The sequence below is a fragment of the Schistocerca serialis genome, chromosome 6, assembly GCF_023864345.2.
Source record: "Schistocerca serialis cubense isolate TAMUIC-IGC-003099 chromosome 6, iqSchSeri2.2, whole genome shotgun sequence".
Lineage (NCBI taxonomy): Eukaryota > Metazoa > Arthropoda > Insecta > Orthoptera > Acrididae > Schistocerca > Schistocerca serialis.
Genome location: NC_064643.1, coordinates 409,076,547 through 409,092,722, shown reverse-complemented (window position 1 = coordinate 409,092,722; position 16,176 = coordinate 409,076,547). Strand labels below are relative to the sequence as shown.

The 16,176-nt window shown below is 36.9% G+C and overlaps 1 protein-coding gene across 1 annotated transcript in view; it reads right to left on the bottom strand.

Moving 5' to 3' along the window:
* Positions 1-5,434: 5,434 nt before the first annotated feature.
* The window catches only part of LOC126484225 (ciliogenesis and planar polarity effector 2-like), a 28,190-nt gene continuing 17,448 nt past the window's right edge, over positions 5,435-16,176 (bottom strand). Inside the window, exons 3-4 of the mRNA XM_050107640.1 lie at positions 8,689-8,825; positions 5,435-8,571 (exon numbers count right to left, since the gene is read on the bottom strand). Of these exons, the coding sequence (XP_049963597.1) occupies positions 8,364-8,571; positions 8,689-8,825 (345 nt within the window). The 3' untranslated portion in view covers positions 5,435-8,363. The remainder of the gene's footprint in view (positions 8,572-8,688; positions 8,826-16,176) is intronic.

The window sequence follows — 16,176 nt, the reverse complement described above, 5'->3', positions numbered from 1 at the left end:
TCAAATTATTATACTACATTTTAGAAATTTTTCAGCCTGCAGCGGAGGAGAGTTGCCAACGAATTGTTTGGTAGCCACAGCTAAACACTACTAGTGTTCAATCGGCTATTACTTTATAAAACTTTTATTTCAGCATCCCTGAGATTTCTTTTACCGGTCTTCTTTATCAGTATCCGGGCAATGTAATTACTCAAACTGCGTAATTTTTTGATCGGTCACTGGCCTCTAAACATTACCGTCGGTCAACGTTCTCGACGGTCTGATGGGAACCTGATGCTGGTTGGCAGAATATATAATTTCATCAGCCACAAGTAAAAATTTTCTATGCAGCGTTATATCATTTTATAAGCTTGCCACCAGTAAAAGCAATAAATATAATATTACATAATATTTTTTAAAAAATAAAAGTAACATTAAATGTGGTACAGTGGCTTGTAAAGTACACCTATCAACCGAGACATGCCACCTCAAATACATCTGGAAAGGACTGCAGTTTTCACTTACAGTGGTCAATGTAGGGAATTTTCTGTCAAATGCAAGAAATTTATAATTTTTATAGCTGCTGAAATACGAAACAAAGATCTTGTTCCTTGTTGTGTAACTGTACACTTCTTTCTACAGAAATGGAAGGGGCCTTTGCAGGGAATTTTGACATAACGTGTAAAACTTGATAAAATAGTGACAGTGGTTGAAGAACTTAGTTTCAAGTAACCACAATGACACTTCCAATGTTAAATACTTTCTTGGTGATCAGGTTGTGGATAAGAAGTTTTTATGTAGTAAGGGTGTCTACGACCCGGGAGATCCGGGAAAAACTCGGGAATTTTTTCGTCCGGGAGAAAAGCGGGAAAAACTCGGGAATTTTTTTGAATTTCGGGAATTTTTCATTGTTTTTGTTCTCAGTTAAATTTTTGTGACTTTGACTGGTAAGAACCAATACTCTAACAAAGGATATTACTGTATCCTGCTACTGCAGAATAATACTGCAGCCATAAAACGTGAACGAGGGGAAAAACTACAATAAAACTCAAATTGCAAAGGAAATGCGCCATATACAGCAACAAAACACAGTACTCATACAAGCGTCTGCCAACAGCACAATGTGTCAAATGCTTTAGGAAGACTATGCAATGCTTCGTAACAACAAATTGCCTCCGATGAGCTGACGTCACAACTGTTAATATTAGATTTGTTTTAGCAGTTACGAGTGTGATCATGCGCATGCGCAGTTGAGTAGTATCTTCTTTCGCTTCTGGCTGTTGGATGTGTAAGCAGTATTAAAAAAAAAATAGCAGCTAGGTGCTACCGGGAAAAATGTTACTGCGCGCTCAAGCTGCCAGATTGGGCAGCAGCTCTGGATCTAGGAGTGCGGGGGAGGGGGGGGGGGGGGGGGGGGGGCATAAAACTTGTTTCACAAAGCGCCTAGCATCCTGCGCACGTTGGTCTAACGATTATTCGTATGACTTTGAAACGTGCCCCTGTCGGTTTTTGAACATTGTTGAACACATTCTAAGTTGATTTCTGAATGAATCGTAAGTTGATTTGTGAATGCGTGCATAGTGTACGTGAAGTCTCTGTCAGTGGAATCCTCGTCACATCTAGAAATAAACTTTCCTGCAGACAAAAGGGGCTATACGAGCTGAACAGAGTATAGCCAAACGAAAGAAAGCCAACCACTGTCTGATTATGTGGTTCATAGGGTTTGCGAATGATGAGCGTTGTTACGATTACCAGCGAAATCCATAGATTCATACTACCAGAGTGCGAATAAACGACTAGCAGGAATAACAGGTAAGAAAGATTACGTATTATCTTCTCGATGTACCCAAGAAAATGAAATTTTGACAGAAAATTTTTGGCTAGATTGCTATACTAGCAAGGGCCAGTTGTACAGTCTCTGGCTAGCAGCCGCTTTAAGGTCTATTCTGGAAGTAGTGCGAAAAACGCGTTGTACGAACACGTAACAGTGCCTAACCTGAGAATAATCGTGGGATAACTAAACTGGTGATTCTGGCAGAGTTAGTGAAGTTAACCGGCGAATAACCTTTGACATTGGTAGGAATAGATACAGAATTAGTGATGACAACATTGTTTGTAACATTGTTTGTTAGAACGAGGAAGGAGAAGAAACGGGGACATCACACAAATTATGGAAGAATAAGACGATTCCAAATTTCTATAAAAATTTCACACTACTACTTTTCGATCTCATGCTTGAGAAACCGGAGTGTATGAATGAAGTGTAAAACCATTTCCTAACGTAAAGCTTTTTGCTTGTAGTAGGCCTAATAGCCATTTGATATTTGTACTTCGTAAATTATATTCTGCCGTGTTATAAAAATGATAATTTCTGCCAAAACAGTCTCGTTTATTTGGTGTGTGTTACAATTGCTGCAGTATTATAAAGGCCTATTTTGTTTTATCTCGCAGACAGTGGCAAAATATAGGTAATCAGGTTGAGAAACCACACCAGTCTTGGGCCTATTTGTGATTACAGCTTTTTTTAGTATTAGACAACGACATTTCGATTTTTCAAGTAGCAAAACGTCTGACGGACTTTGATGAGGTAACAGATACTTTCGCAGAAAGGAAAGCACGACATGTAAAGCTGTAGCAAGATTAGAGAGAAAAAAACTGTAGGAGCTAAGGATTGAAGAAATGTGAACTGTCTTGCTTGTCTCTTCTCTTTATTGACTTTATGTATCCTATACTTAATTTTATGTCACACAAAGCAACAAGTTGTTAGCTAATAGGGAATGAAGAGTGCAAATTTTCTGAAGAGGTTTTTTTTTTTTTTTTTTTTTTTTGAAAAGAGGGGCAGGATGTCAAACCGGCCGACTGGAAGCAGGAGAGGTACCATAGGACATTTTAATTTCTGCTGTCCTGAATATAGTTTAATGGCATCCAATACAAAATATACATGTTTCAATTCCACAGACCGAAATACAATGATGTGCGATAGAAGAATGCTGTGTGAAGAGGTGTGGCACTGCACTTTGGCACACTTGAGATCAGATAACATGTCTTACAATTCCTCGGACATGTGTGTTTTATGTATCAGAGTCTTCAGAAAGATGTGCGCTACAAAATGAACGAATTTTTGAAAATTCGATTTTTTTTTTTAAATTTTGACGCCCTATCTCAAACGCTCGAGGGACGCCACTATCTACTATTGCCCCGGTTCGGAAATACCGTAGATACGGGTCTGATCCGCAGAGCAGTCTGAGTTATAATAGGGAAGCGGGTAGTCTCCATGTGACCCATGTTTACATTTAGTGATTTTGCTGTTTCCACTTTGTCTACTGCACTCACGTCAAATGAAAACAAAATTGATTTCTTTGGCCGGGAGCTATCATGTGAATTAAAACACATTCACATAATTACGGAAGGCTAAAATACGTTATTAGTTTCAGATTTTATTTTATTTCATTTCCACCTTTCTGACAGTCAAGCATTAATTGCCATGCAGAACAATTAAGTTATTTTTATCGGTCTGCTGAAGAAATTTTCTTTTAGTAATCTCTTCCGCTGAGGCAATCAATATATTTGAAACAAAGGGTTTAATTTCAAACTATTGGCTAGTTTCAACTATTCGGTGCATTTCAAGTGTACGTTTTCATCTTCTAGCACGTAAGGCATTATGCAATAACAAAGAACCGGACATGAGATAACAAAGTACCTAGTACCCAAGGAAATTTACATCCCGAAACCACATTGAAAAGCTTAATATCAGGTCGATGCCTACTTCACTGAGAATCTGGGACTCATTTAAAAATCAGCTCTTTGATGACGAGCCACTTAGAAGCATTTATAGCCCAGAAGATCACACTTTTATGTCGTTATTAAAAATATTTACTGGCATATTTGTGTGATATATCTTAAAATGTAATACGTGCATTAAAGACCAACATTATATGTGAAAGCTTAGCTCCTCTTGAAGCATATTGGCCTTAAGAGACCAATATTATATGTGAAAGCTTTGTTTTTCTTGTAGTAACATTATATATATTAATTTAAACTATTAACATTTCCTGTTCGTGTGTTCGCGCTACTTAACAGTGATGTTGCTATTGACTGACTACACCACGTGTCCGAAGCTCTGAATATCCGCTGTCATTGGCTGGCGAGATCACGTGACATGAGCTATGACTGGCTTACAAATATGCTACGCAATCTTCATTTCAATGCTTCGGAAAGTAACATGCGGTGTTTGGTGGAATTTGAATTTATACTTTCGTAATACGAAAATATGCAGCGTACATGTTACTGCACATCAAACACCTTTCCAAAAGGTGTTTTGTTTTCTAAAGCTCCGGGAAATTCTACGTCCATGTATAAAACCATAACCATTCAAAGGGTTGATAAGTTATACAGTTATGAGAGAAAATATACTGTCAATTAACAGGGAAAAACTATGTTTCCACCCAGGAGAAAATGTATTTTTAACCGGAAAATCCGGGAATTTTTTTTCCTTGTCCACGTATACACCCTGATAGTGGAACAGAGATCAATAAAGGTGTCAATGAGTTTAATTTAAATACATGAGTGACAATTTGTTTCAATACAAGCTACTGATGACATGGAACTTCACTCATGTAACACTGACTGACTGACTTCATGAACATTTCTCAAAGAAGCTTTGCCAAGAATGGCATTGTTCATGGGGCCTACTTAAAAATTTGCATAGGAAGGTTTTTATTAAATGTTAAAACACAGAGCAAGTACACCTTCAATAACAATATAAAAGAAAGGAATTGCAAGCACTACTTTTCTGTTTCTCCAATTAAATAATTAAAGTGTTAGTTAAAATAAAATGTGGTCTGAATAGTCATAAAGAAAAATGTAGTCCCAGCAATGAATGCAATTTTGCAGACTTTTGTATCTACCAAGGGCAATTTTTATGTGGAACTTTAAGCCTGGAATTTAGTTTTATGTGAAAATTTACTTGCTAAGAAGATACTATGATTTTTCAGAATGTTCAACTCAGTTCTTCAACAGCTCACAAAAAAGTACGTGATTTTGTGTGATAAAAGTAAAATACTGCACGCTTTATTTAATGCAATAAAGTCAACAAGCAGTATTTCAACAACTGAAAGTAAGTGTTACATAATTTAAATAGAAAGTTTCAAGAGATACGCACCTGAAGACTCCAACTTGTTGTTTACATTACAGAAAAAAACTAACAGATTTTTTAAAAATCTAAAGCATACACTTTTGGATAGAGAGATAAAAACTGTAACATGGGATTTTTGAATAGTTTCCATTCTAAAATTTGAATGATCGTGCAACATTTTTGAGACAATATAAAATTTATTCTTTTCAGTCTTAGAAACAGGGGTTTCAAATGAAGTGGTCAATCTCAAAACAATTATAACTAGACTCAGATTTTTAACTGCCTTTTGGTAGGGTTGTAGATTCATAGATACAAGACAAGCAAATTGCAGAACAGCTTTATTCAGTATATTTTTTTATTTCAAGGCTAAACAAGCCTTTTAAATAATTATTTGGTACAAGAAAATCATAAAAGAAACAAATGAAACCACTTGGTGGGAACAGTTTAAATCTTAATTTCCCCATTCAGTTTTTACAGCCGTGGGACAAATGAAGAACCAAGTTCTAAGATTTTACACTTAACATAAGTATTACATGAAACAACTGATGAATGTTGTAACTATTTTACATATTTATTACATTATATGTAAATTTACTACAGCATCTTATTTAAAATAGTTCATAAAAGAAGTATTAATTTGGTGTTGAAATCATTCCCCTTATTAGTGAGTTAGGGAGCTCATTAATAACATATAACCATTTTTACAAGGGCTTTGATATGTTATTTTATAATGTTGTTCTTTCTTAAAAGTAGTTACATTTTTTTTGGGTAATATGATCTTGTACATATTTGCTTTCTTTCATTAAATCACAAAAACACTTTAAATAGCTACAAAACTATATTGACAAGTATTTAAGCTGCACAAACATTTAATGACAAGATACTCCATGGTCTATGCCATGTACATGCCATTTGCTCTTTTCTGTGACAGCAATATTCGGTTTACATATGTGTCTGCAGCACAGCCCCAAAATGAAATTCCATAGTTGTTAGTTAAAAAAAGTTTAATTTTTGTTACTTAACTTTATGGCAAAACCTTGGTTAAGATTCATCAACGAATGTTACATAAGCGGAAGAGTCATGGAGATAATGGTAGGTTTCATGTCGATTATATAATGGTAAGAGAGAGATTTAGGAACAAAGTATTAGACTGCAAAACTTTTCAGAAGCAGGCATAGAATCTGCTCATAATTACCAATTATCACTTGCAGAGCGAAGATGAGGAAATTGCAAACAGATAGGCTATTAAGGAGTTGTGATCTGCATAAGTGGGAACAACAAGAGATTGATGAGTGTTTAAAAGAGAGCACAGAAAGGGAGAACAACTGCTGATGAATGGGAAGTTTTGAGAAATGAAATATTGAAAGTGTGAGAGGCAAAACTATGAAACAAGATAAGAAAGGACACATCCTGGGATAAAATAAGTGATATTAAATTTCATTGATTACTGCAGTCATTAACATGTGTCAGTTACGTAAACAAGAGTATACAGTGTCATTTATAGTACACGTAACAAGATGATGACTGTGCTGTGCACAAGTATGCATAGCACTGATTTTTTGAGGAAATGAGGATGATGAATCCGCTTCAGTTATTACACATGCAGTCCAGAATGGTCAGTGCCCAATACTAGTATAGCAAATGAAACAATTTAAAACATAGCCTGGTGGAATAATGTCCTCCTTCAAATTTACTGAGGTTGTTGGGCTCGACCCAGAAGAAATTACCTGACATTGAGATTGACAGGATGATCAAAGCAATGAAGGAGGAATGGCTAGAGCAGAGATGTAAAGTTTTAGAAGCATGTGTGACTGAATGAAAGATAGTTGCTGCATACAGGGAAATTAAAGAAACCTCTGGAGAATAAAGCAGCTGTATGCATATCAAGCCAGAATTAAGCAAAGGAGAGGAAGCTGCAAGACAGAGGGATAAATAGAAGAGTTATAAAAAAAGAAAGAAACTAGAAGACAGTATCATGGAAAGGGAAGAGGACGTGACTGAAGATGCATTACTGCATGAAGTATCTTACAAGAGTACTGACACACTTAAGGCTAAACAAGGCCCCAAAGTAAACTACATTCCTTCAGAATTATTAAAAGACTTGGGAGAACCAAAACTTCTCACCCTGGAGAGAAGGACGTATGAGATTGGACATAAAGAACATAATAATTTCAATGTCAAAGAAGGTAGGCAATGACAGTTGTGAGTATTACTGAGCTATGAATGTGGTATGTCATAGTTAAATGAAGAACATCAGTTTAGGTTCTGGAGAAATGCAGGAATATGAAAGAGTTATCTTAGAAGACAGGGTGAAGAAAGACCAAATCTATTTCTATATACTGTAATTTTAGATCTAGAAAAATCTTTTGACAATGTTGAGCAAATTCTGTAAAAATTGGCAGTTATAGGGATATAATACAGGAAGTGAATGGTTATCTACAACTTGCATAAAAATCAGACTACAGTTACAACAGCAGATTGGTATTTTAGGGCAGCAGTAGTTGAGAAGAGAAGGAAACAGTGTTGTAGCTTATCCCTCATTTAGTTCAATCTGTGCATACAGCAACCAGTAAAGGAAACCAAAATGAAAACTGAAAAAGGAATTAAATTTCATAGAGAAGAAATCAAAGCTTTATGATTTGCTTTGACTAGGATTTCTATCAGAGATGGCAAACATCTTGAAAGATCAGTTGAAGGGAATGGAGGGAGTCTTACAACCAGTTTATAAGATGAACATAAAAAAAAGTAAAACAATGGTAAGGGAATATGGCTCAGGTGAAGAAATTAGCTTTTTAAAAAAGAAAAAGAAGGAGAGAGAAAGAGGACATCTATGAAGAAGAGAAATATTTTTCTGAAAGTATTTTTATAAATCACAGCTTATATGAAAGTGAAACATGCACAATAAACTATACAGACAAGAAGAGAATGCAAATTTTTGAAACGTCACATTACAGAAGAATGTTGAAGATTATAGACAGATACATCAGATTACTAATTATCAAATCAAAAAGGAAAGAGCATTATGGCACAACTAGGCTGAAAGACTTGTTGAAGTTATCCTGGCAGTCTGAAGAAGTTCAAACATGCACCTTCTAGTGAACAGAAATCCACTCAGTTTACGTTTTCTGAAGGCACAACACCCACTGACGATACTATCTTCACTGATGATATGCGATTTGAAGAAAATAGCTGCACAGTTTTGTTCTCACTTTTTTATGCACTAGCCACGCTTATTCGAAAAAAATCTTTGCTATTTAGAAAGACCCTGTTTCAATAAATATTCTTGATCTCTGACCCATAGCCTCTCACAGATTATGTTCAATATGGGTGCAACCTCATGAACCTCACCTCGATCACCTGCCCATCTGTTATCAATTCGAAGTACAGGTACTTGCCACTTCTGTTCAAAGTCTTTTATTTCAGTACTTAACGTTTCACCTCTTTCTTGTACACTGTACCTACAACACAACCCACAAATGCTGTTACTGTACAACTTTTCTTACAATTCTTGGTCTATAAACAATACAGCAAAAAGTGCAATTTGCTTATGTGTACAATAAAATTAGTTCACTAACCTTGTACCAATTGCAATACATGCAGGATTTTCCCCCTGCGAAGCAGTTCTGGCCATCTGCTGTGGAAGCTCAGCCAAACTGTTTGGATCCGTAAAGGAAAAAATGTATATAATGGCATCTGCTTTATCCCTACATGCCTGAAATTCCAAGTGCCAAATCCAGTGTAACAGTTCACCAACTAGACAGAGCATACTAGCATCAATGTTACACTTTTGCACAATGACACAATGTGGTTACTTCATGTTAAAAGGCAGACCTGCCATTTAATTATTCCATCTTACAAACTTTTCCCTGAACAACAATCCCATTTAGGATGAATGTAAACACTTGCCTTTTGCAAGCAATGAGCTTCAAACTATGCATGCTTGGGTTTCACAGACATACCTGAAGATATATTTTCTGGCAGCTAAGAGAAATGAAGAGCTAAATAAGAAGAGAAACTGAAAATGCAACTGAAATGGCTGATTGAAAGGGAACAGGAAGTAACCTGAATACTGAGAGAATGTTTGTATCACAATTAACTACTCTGACATATTTTCACCTCCAGTAGTGGGTGTGTTATCAACAATGAATTAAGAAAAGATGATTGTGAGAGACTGCATATGGCTGTGGAATCCCAAGTAATAATTGTACAAATATGAGCAGTGTACTAAAAAAATAGAAACTATATTTCTATTTATATCATTTGTGTGAAACGCCACAATAGTGGCTAGAATCGCATAGTGTGTGAACTTCTAAGCAAACATATCATCATCACAATAGAATGAGATTTTCACTCTGCAGCGGAGTGTGCACTGATATGAAACTTCCTGGCAGATTAAAACTGTGTGCCGGACCGAGACTCGAACTTGGGACCTTTGCCTTTCGTGGGCAAGTGCTCTACCAGCTGAGCTACCCAACACGACTCACCCCGTCCTCACAGCTTTGCTTCTGCCAGTACCTCGTCTCCTACTTTCCAAACTTTACAGAAGCTCTCCTGCGAACCTACAGAACTAGCACTCCTGAAAGAAAGGATATTGCGGAGTTCGAGGTCGAGTCTTGGTCCGGCACACAGTTTTAATCTGCCTGGAAGTTTCATATCAGAACACACTAACCTGCAAAGTGAAAATTTCATTCTGGAAACATCCCCCAGGCTGTGGCTAAGCTATGTCTCTGCAATATCCTTTCTTTCAGGAGTGCTAGTTCTGCAGGTTCGCAGGAGAGCTTCTGTAAAGTTTGGAAAGTAGGAGATGAGGTACTGGCAAAAATAAAGCTGTGAGGGTGGGGCGTGAGTTGTGCTTGGGTAGCTCAGCTGGTGGAGCACCTGCCCGCGAAAGGCAAAGGTCCAGAGTTCGAGTCTCGGTCCAGCACACAGTTTTAATCTGCCAGGAAGTTTCATCATCACAATACTTATGTGGAAGGAATTTTATGAGAGAAGAAGGAATGATGATTACAATTGCCCTGGAGTGCCTATGTATCCCTCTGGAAATTGGAAACATTAATGTTATTGTTTCTATTGGACTGCAGGTGAGAAGATGGTTCTGACCACCATGTACTGCCACATTACACTTTCCCAATGTGTATTCATTTTAAGAACTGGGTAATTACATGTATAAAAAGCCTTTAATTTTACAGTGAACAGTCAAGCAGTAAGAAAGGAAGATAGGGCTTTAATGTTGGCAACTAGGGGATTAGAGATGACAAGCAAGCTCAAATTGGCCAAGGCTAGAAAAGGAAAGTGGCATGGTCCTTTTCAAAGCACTCATCTTCATATTCACCCTAACAATTTTAATCAGGCTTTGGAAAACATAAAGCAGAGTGGCCACAGAGGGATTTGGACCCCATTTCTCTCAAACAATATCCATTGCCTTATTACAATACATGTAAAGCACACAAGGGTAGGTAAACAACAGCTGAATTTTGTAACTGGATAAAGCTGCAACTTTTCTATATGTTGAATATGGAATTCATTTCTGGTGAACTATTAAAAACAGAGTACACATAACACTTTCTTATCAGATCAGTGTATCATTAGTGGTACAGCTGAAACCCAACACACAGTGGATTTTAATACACACAATGTCAAGTATGTCCTGCAAAATAAAATATCACTTATAAATTATTTTTGCACTCTAAGTATATTTTATAAATCTGAAAAAGAATTATTACAGCGTGTAACCTTTCTGCAGTATAATTTATGCTGCAACTTCAAGCTCTCTAAACAATAACCAAAATAGATGGAACTAATTAAGTTCAACCTTTGGTTTGTCTTATCAACATATCAGGATTGTCGCTGGACAAAAACTTTGAATAAACATCTCACAGTTAACATTAAAGTGACTATGCAACAGTGCTTGGAAATAATCAAAATGAGCACAAACATCAAGAGGATAAATTATTCATTCATTGCCTAGATTTCTGTATGCTTGTTACAATATCACAAAATAGAAAGTATATTTTGTGAGCAATACAATAAAAATTATTGACTGTGTAAGTATGGTGAAACTAAAGCAAGTCTATCACGCAAGTGTGGTGTATCTGAAGGAACATTCAAGGGATGTGGTGAAAGATGAGAATAAACTTAGAAATTCTCTAAATGTAGTTGAAAGTGATGTGGGACTGGGCAGAAAAAGGACTAACCTAGGGAAAGACAGAGAACTTGTCGAATGCCTCTATAAGTGGTTTTTAATAAAAAGAAGTGAGAGGGTGCCACTTTCTGGGCCAATTATTAAAGCAGCTCAAGCTGACAAATTTCACTGATTTATGTGGCAACGAAGATTTTATAGCTTCTTGTCGACGGTTTTCAAGATGGAAATGTTGCCAAGGAATTCGCCAATTTGCCCTTGAAGAAGAAGCAAGGTCTTGTGACAATGCTTCATAGTTTCCTGAAATCTGCAAAAAGTATTGGTAGATAAAAATTTAAATGATCATTAAGTGTAAAATTGTCAAGAAACAGCACTTTATTATTGACTGCATCCAACCGGAACTATTGAAAAAATCAGGAAATAAGATGGGTTTTAAAATGAATACAGACAGAATAAATCTCTGCTTTGCCTCAAATAAATCAGGCTGTCATAAGCTGAAGCCTTGTTGTACAGGTAAAAGTAAAATACTGAGATATTTGAAGCATTTAAACATTTAATCATTACAATTCACTTACAGGCATTCAAAGAATGATTGGAGGACATGACATTTTCACCAAGTCATTCCAAGAAGAGTTTTTCCATCAGTGAGAAAGCACCTATAGTCACTTAAACAGAGATAAGAAGCTCTACTAATCCTTGATCACTGTCCAGCGCATCCACCTCCTGATGTGCTGCAATCAGAAGATGGAAGAATAAAAACTTTGTTTTTGCCAAAAAACAGGACGGCATTAATTCAGCTGCTGGACCAGGGCATCATATGAGCATTTAAGGGTCATTATCACAGCGAACTGCTCACTTCAATAATAAATTCAGCTGAGGAAATGAAACTCTTCTCGAAATCTATAAATCTTTATAGATGTTCCAATGAAGAAAATACAGCTGATGAATGCTGTAGTGACACAATTTCAACAGCAGTGACCACCAGTCTGCATGTGATGTTTTACAGTGCAATATTGATCTTGAGGACTTGTACCACTGGGTAGCCATCAATAATGAAAAACTGATTTTGGAAAGCATGACAAGGGCATTATTGATGCTGTTCGAAATGAAGAGTAGTGAAGCTGAAGAAGAAAGTATAAATGATGTTTCCAGTACAGTGAAATACTGGACAATATAAATAAAACGATTATGTGGATGCATCAAGAAAGTGAACCAAACCAAACTGAGTTCTTGCATCTGATGAGCATTAAACAATACATACTAAAGACACTGTGTGAAATGACCCATCAAATAAAGCTAACTGACTGCTTTAAAGCTGTAAAACAAGGATGTACTGTAGCTTGCAGGCAGTGTTGTAAAGTATCATGCTGTACTTGACAGTGTACTTAATTTGCCATATTGTAACTCATGTAATTGGATGACTTTTAAGTGAAGTTTAATTACTGTGCCCTATTTGGTAAGCTTCTGAAATGTTTTACTTCCAATGTTCTTCAAATTTAAATACAGTATAGTTCAATATATATATAATATTGCATTATGTGTTCTTCCTAACTATCCATTTGTAGTTCGTCATTACACGGGTCACTCTATATACACAGCAGTTAACGCTGTAACATGGGAGTAAAGCACATCCTCAGACAACTGCTTTGTATCAGGCTTCTTCTGTAGTTTGAAATTAGAACAACATACAGAAGCAGTGTGTCAAAAAAATTTTCTCTTTAGTAGTGTATTCCTTGGCTCATTACATACCACCAGTTTCTTATTCCTGTTGGGGTCAGTGACACCTAAGTAAAAAGAAAAGTTAAAAGTCTAAAATCTTATAAAATTTTAGATAATTATGACTACAGTGATGCCTTCAAATTGGTGATAACCAGGAAAGAAATCGGCCATGGCCTGTTTGGGGAAAACACCCATGAATTTACATAAAGTGATTTAGGGAAACAGCAGAAAACTTAATCAAAATGGCCAGGTATGTAACTGATTGCTTGGTATGTTATGTTTTGCAATTATGGAGTTTAATAGTGATTAAAACATCTAATTATACATCCATCTCTCCACTTCTCCTGGTGTCAACATTTTTTGAGGCGGTAGCATAGAACAGAATATTGAATCACCTTTTTGAGAAGCCAATAAAGCCTTCTATATTGAGAAAGCGTAATATGATTTCACAGACTCAGTTCTAATAGAACTAAACAAAAAATGACCATTTTCTATGATCTCACCAAGGCTTCCAAATGTGTAAACCATACAATTATAACACAGAACCTATGGAATAATATGGTGTTAAATGGGTCTGGTTTTGCATGTATGGAATCATACGCTAACACTAGAAGAAAAGCAGAATATTAAAAAAAAAGGTTACACAGGAATAACACTGTTAAAAATACATGATTAAGTACATGGCCTACATAAATGATGGCAACGGCCTTGCCGTACCCCCGGTTCCCATCAGATCACCGAAGTTAAGCACTGTCGGGCGTGGCTGTCACTCGGATGGATGACCCTCCAGGCCGCCATGCGCTGTTGCCATTTTTCGGGGTGCACTCAGCCTCGTGAGGCCAACTGAGGAGCTACTCGACCGAATAGTAGCGGCTCCGGTCAAAGAAAACCATCATAACGACCGGGAGTGCGGTGTGCTGACCACACGCCCCTCCTGTCCGCATCCTCAGTGAGGATGACACGGCAGTCGGATGGTCCCGATGGGCCACTTGTGGCCTGAAGACGGAGAGCTTTTTCTACATAAATGATATACCTGTGATGTTTGGCAGTTATAACTAGTATGCCGATAAAGGACCCAAATGCATTAATATCAGACAGACAGGATAATAGCGAAACAGCTAACAACCAGAACAAAGCAAACAGCTCTGTCTTTAATCTTAAAAACAAATATGACTCACATACAGACATACAGGTACAGGAACTAGAGATCAACTGGTACACACATGATGAGGCTCCCTATTCATCCAGATGGATAACAAACTGAGGTAGCATTAGCAAATTCACCAGTTAGCCAAAAAGCTTAGTTCTGCCCACTTTGCATTTAGAAAACTATTATTGTGTTACCTGTAGGTGGATTGGTAGCATACTTTCACTCAGTACTGCCCTATGAAGTAATCTTCTATGGTAAGATAACTAAAATAAAAAAAAAACAACAATAATATGAAAAGGATAGTTGCTACTCACCATATAGCAGAGAAGCTGAGTCGCAGATGGCACAAAAAATGAGATTTCGGCTCAAAATGAGACGAGAGAGAGAGAGAGAGAGAGAGAGAGAGAGAGAGAGAGAGTCGCGTGCGCACACCACCACACGTATTCATGAGTGTGTGTGTTGTATATTTTTGATAAAGGCCTTGTTGGCCATAAGCTCACTTTCTGGCAGTCTTTTTGTTGTGTCCACCTGTGGCTCAGCATCTCCACTATATGGTGGGTAGCAACTATCCTTTTCATAATATTGTTACATTCCATCGTGGATTTTCCATTGTTTAAGCTCAAAAAAATCATTTAATTCTGTGAAAGCAAATATTACGGATATTGCATTAAGTTTATTACCAAAGATCTTGTAGAATCTTCTTCACAGACATAGGGACTCTTACACAAGCCAATACATATACTCCATGAAGGTATATGTGATTCCCTCTCTCCTATGGTTACTTTATTATACTCACTGATTAGCATACAATACTTAAAACTGGCAGCACTGAAATAGTAGTGAAATATATTATTAAGATAAAATAGTGAAACTCCTGAACAACTGGCCACTGACCAAGAAGAATGAGTCAGCCACCTTGAAAAGATATGAGAATTTAGACACAAGGCAAAATTTTAAACTTGTACTGCCTTTATCACAATATTAGGCATGATAAGAGAATAACTGACGAAACAGTTTCACCTTTCTGTTCCAAAAAATATACATCTGATGTACAAAACTCTGCACATATAAACTTCCACACACGGTGGATGCTCCTGCTATAGAAGGACTGAATGTGTATTTAAGATATATCATATCCATAAGAGCAGCAAAATTTTCACACCTCTGCTTTTTCACTGGAAGGGGTAACAGCATTACTCGGATGTGCAACCTGTCAATTTTCAACTGTAGCCAATCTTGTTCCCATTGATTTGTGCTAAGGTGATCTTTTTGAGTGTTTCTGTTTCTGACACTGAAGCTTCCCTGATAGCCTGAGCTATTTATGTGTCAACATTATGCTCAATAATGATAAATATTCTACATTTGAATGCTCCATACAAAATTAGTGTATGATTCAGTCTGCCTTTGAGGAGCTGTATGTGTCCAAGTCTCATACTACTGCAGTACCCCAGCCCCAGAAGTGACTAACAACTTTTTTGTCTATACAAACACTTTTTAACAAAGAATTCACAGGAATGTTTTCTGCCATCTACTTGAGCCACATAGCTAACATAAAAGCTGTTCTCTCTGGAATGAACAATGTTCCACCATCGTGCCTAGCAGTGATTAGAACTGCTGCCAGCCCTAAGTTTGGGAATTTGTATTAGACAAATTTGTAACTATCCACTACTATCCTTTCCCGCCTGAGCTCCTGTATGTGGTCGCCAACTAGCAGCATTCAGGGAATATTTATACCTTACATAGCCTACAAAATGGATAAAATGTGCCTCAAGATATGAATTTGCATATGGGTCAATTTCCATCTCGGGACGCTTCGCTTTGGGAACTTACTGAGTTGTCAAATGTATTTGGTATAAATTACATCTGGTACATGGGGGACTAGGAGATGTGTTGCTATTTCTATATACTGTGAGGGTGTGCAATAAGTAATGCAACACTTTTTTTCTCACCCAATTTTGGTTGAAGGAATAAAGAATTTGCTGTGGTACAGCATTGAATATTCCCACTTCAACCCTTATAGTTTCATGAAGTTCCGATACGTGGTGGTGCTATACG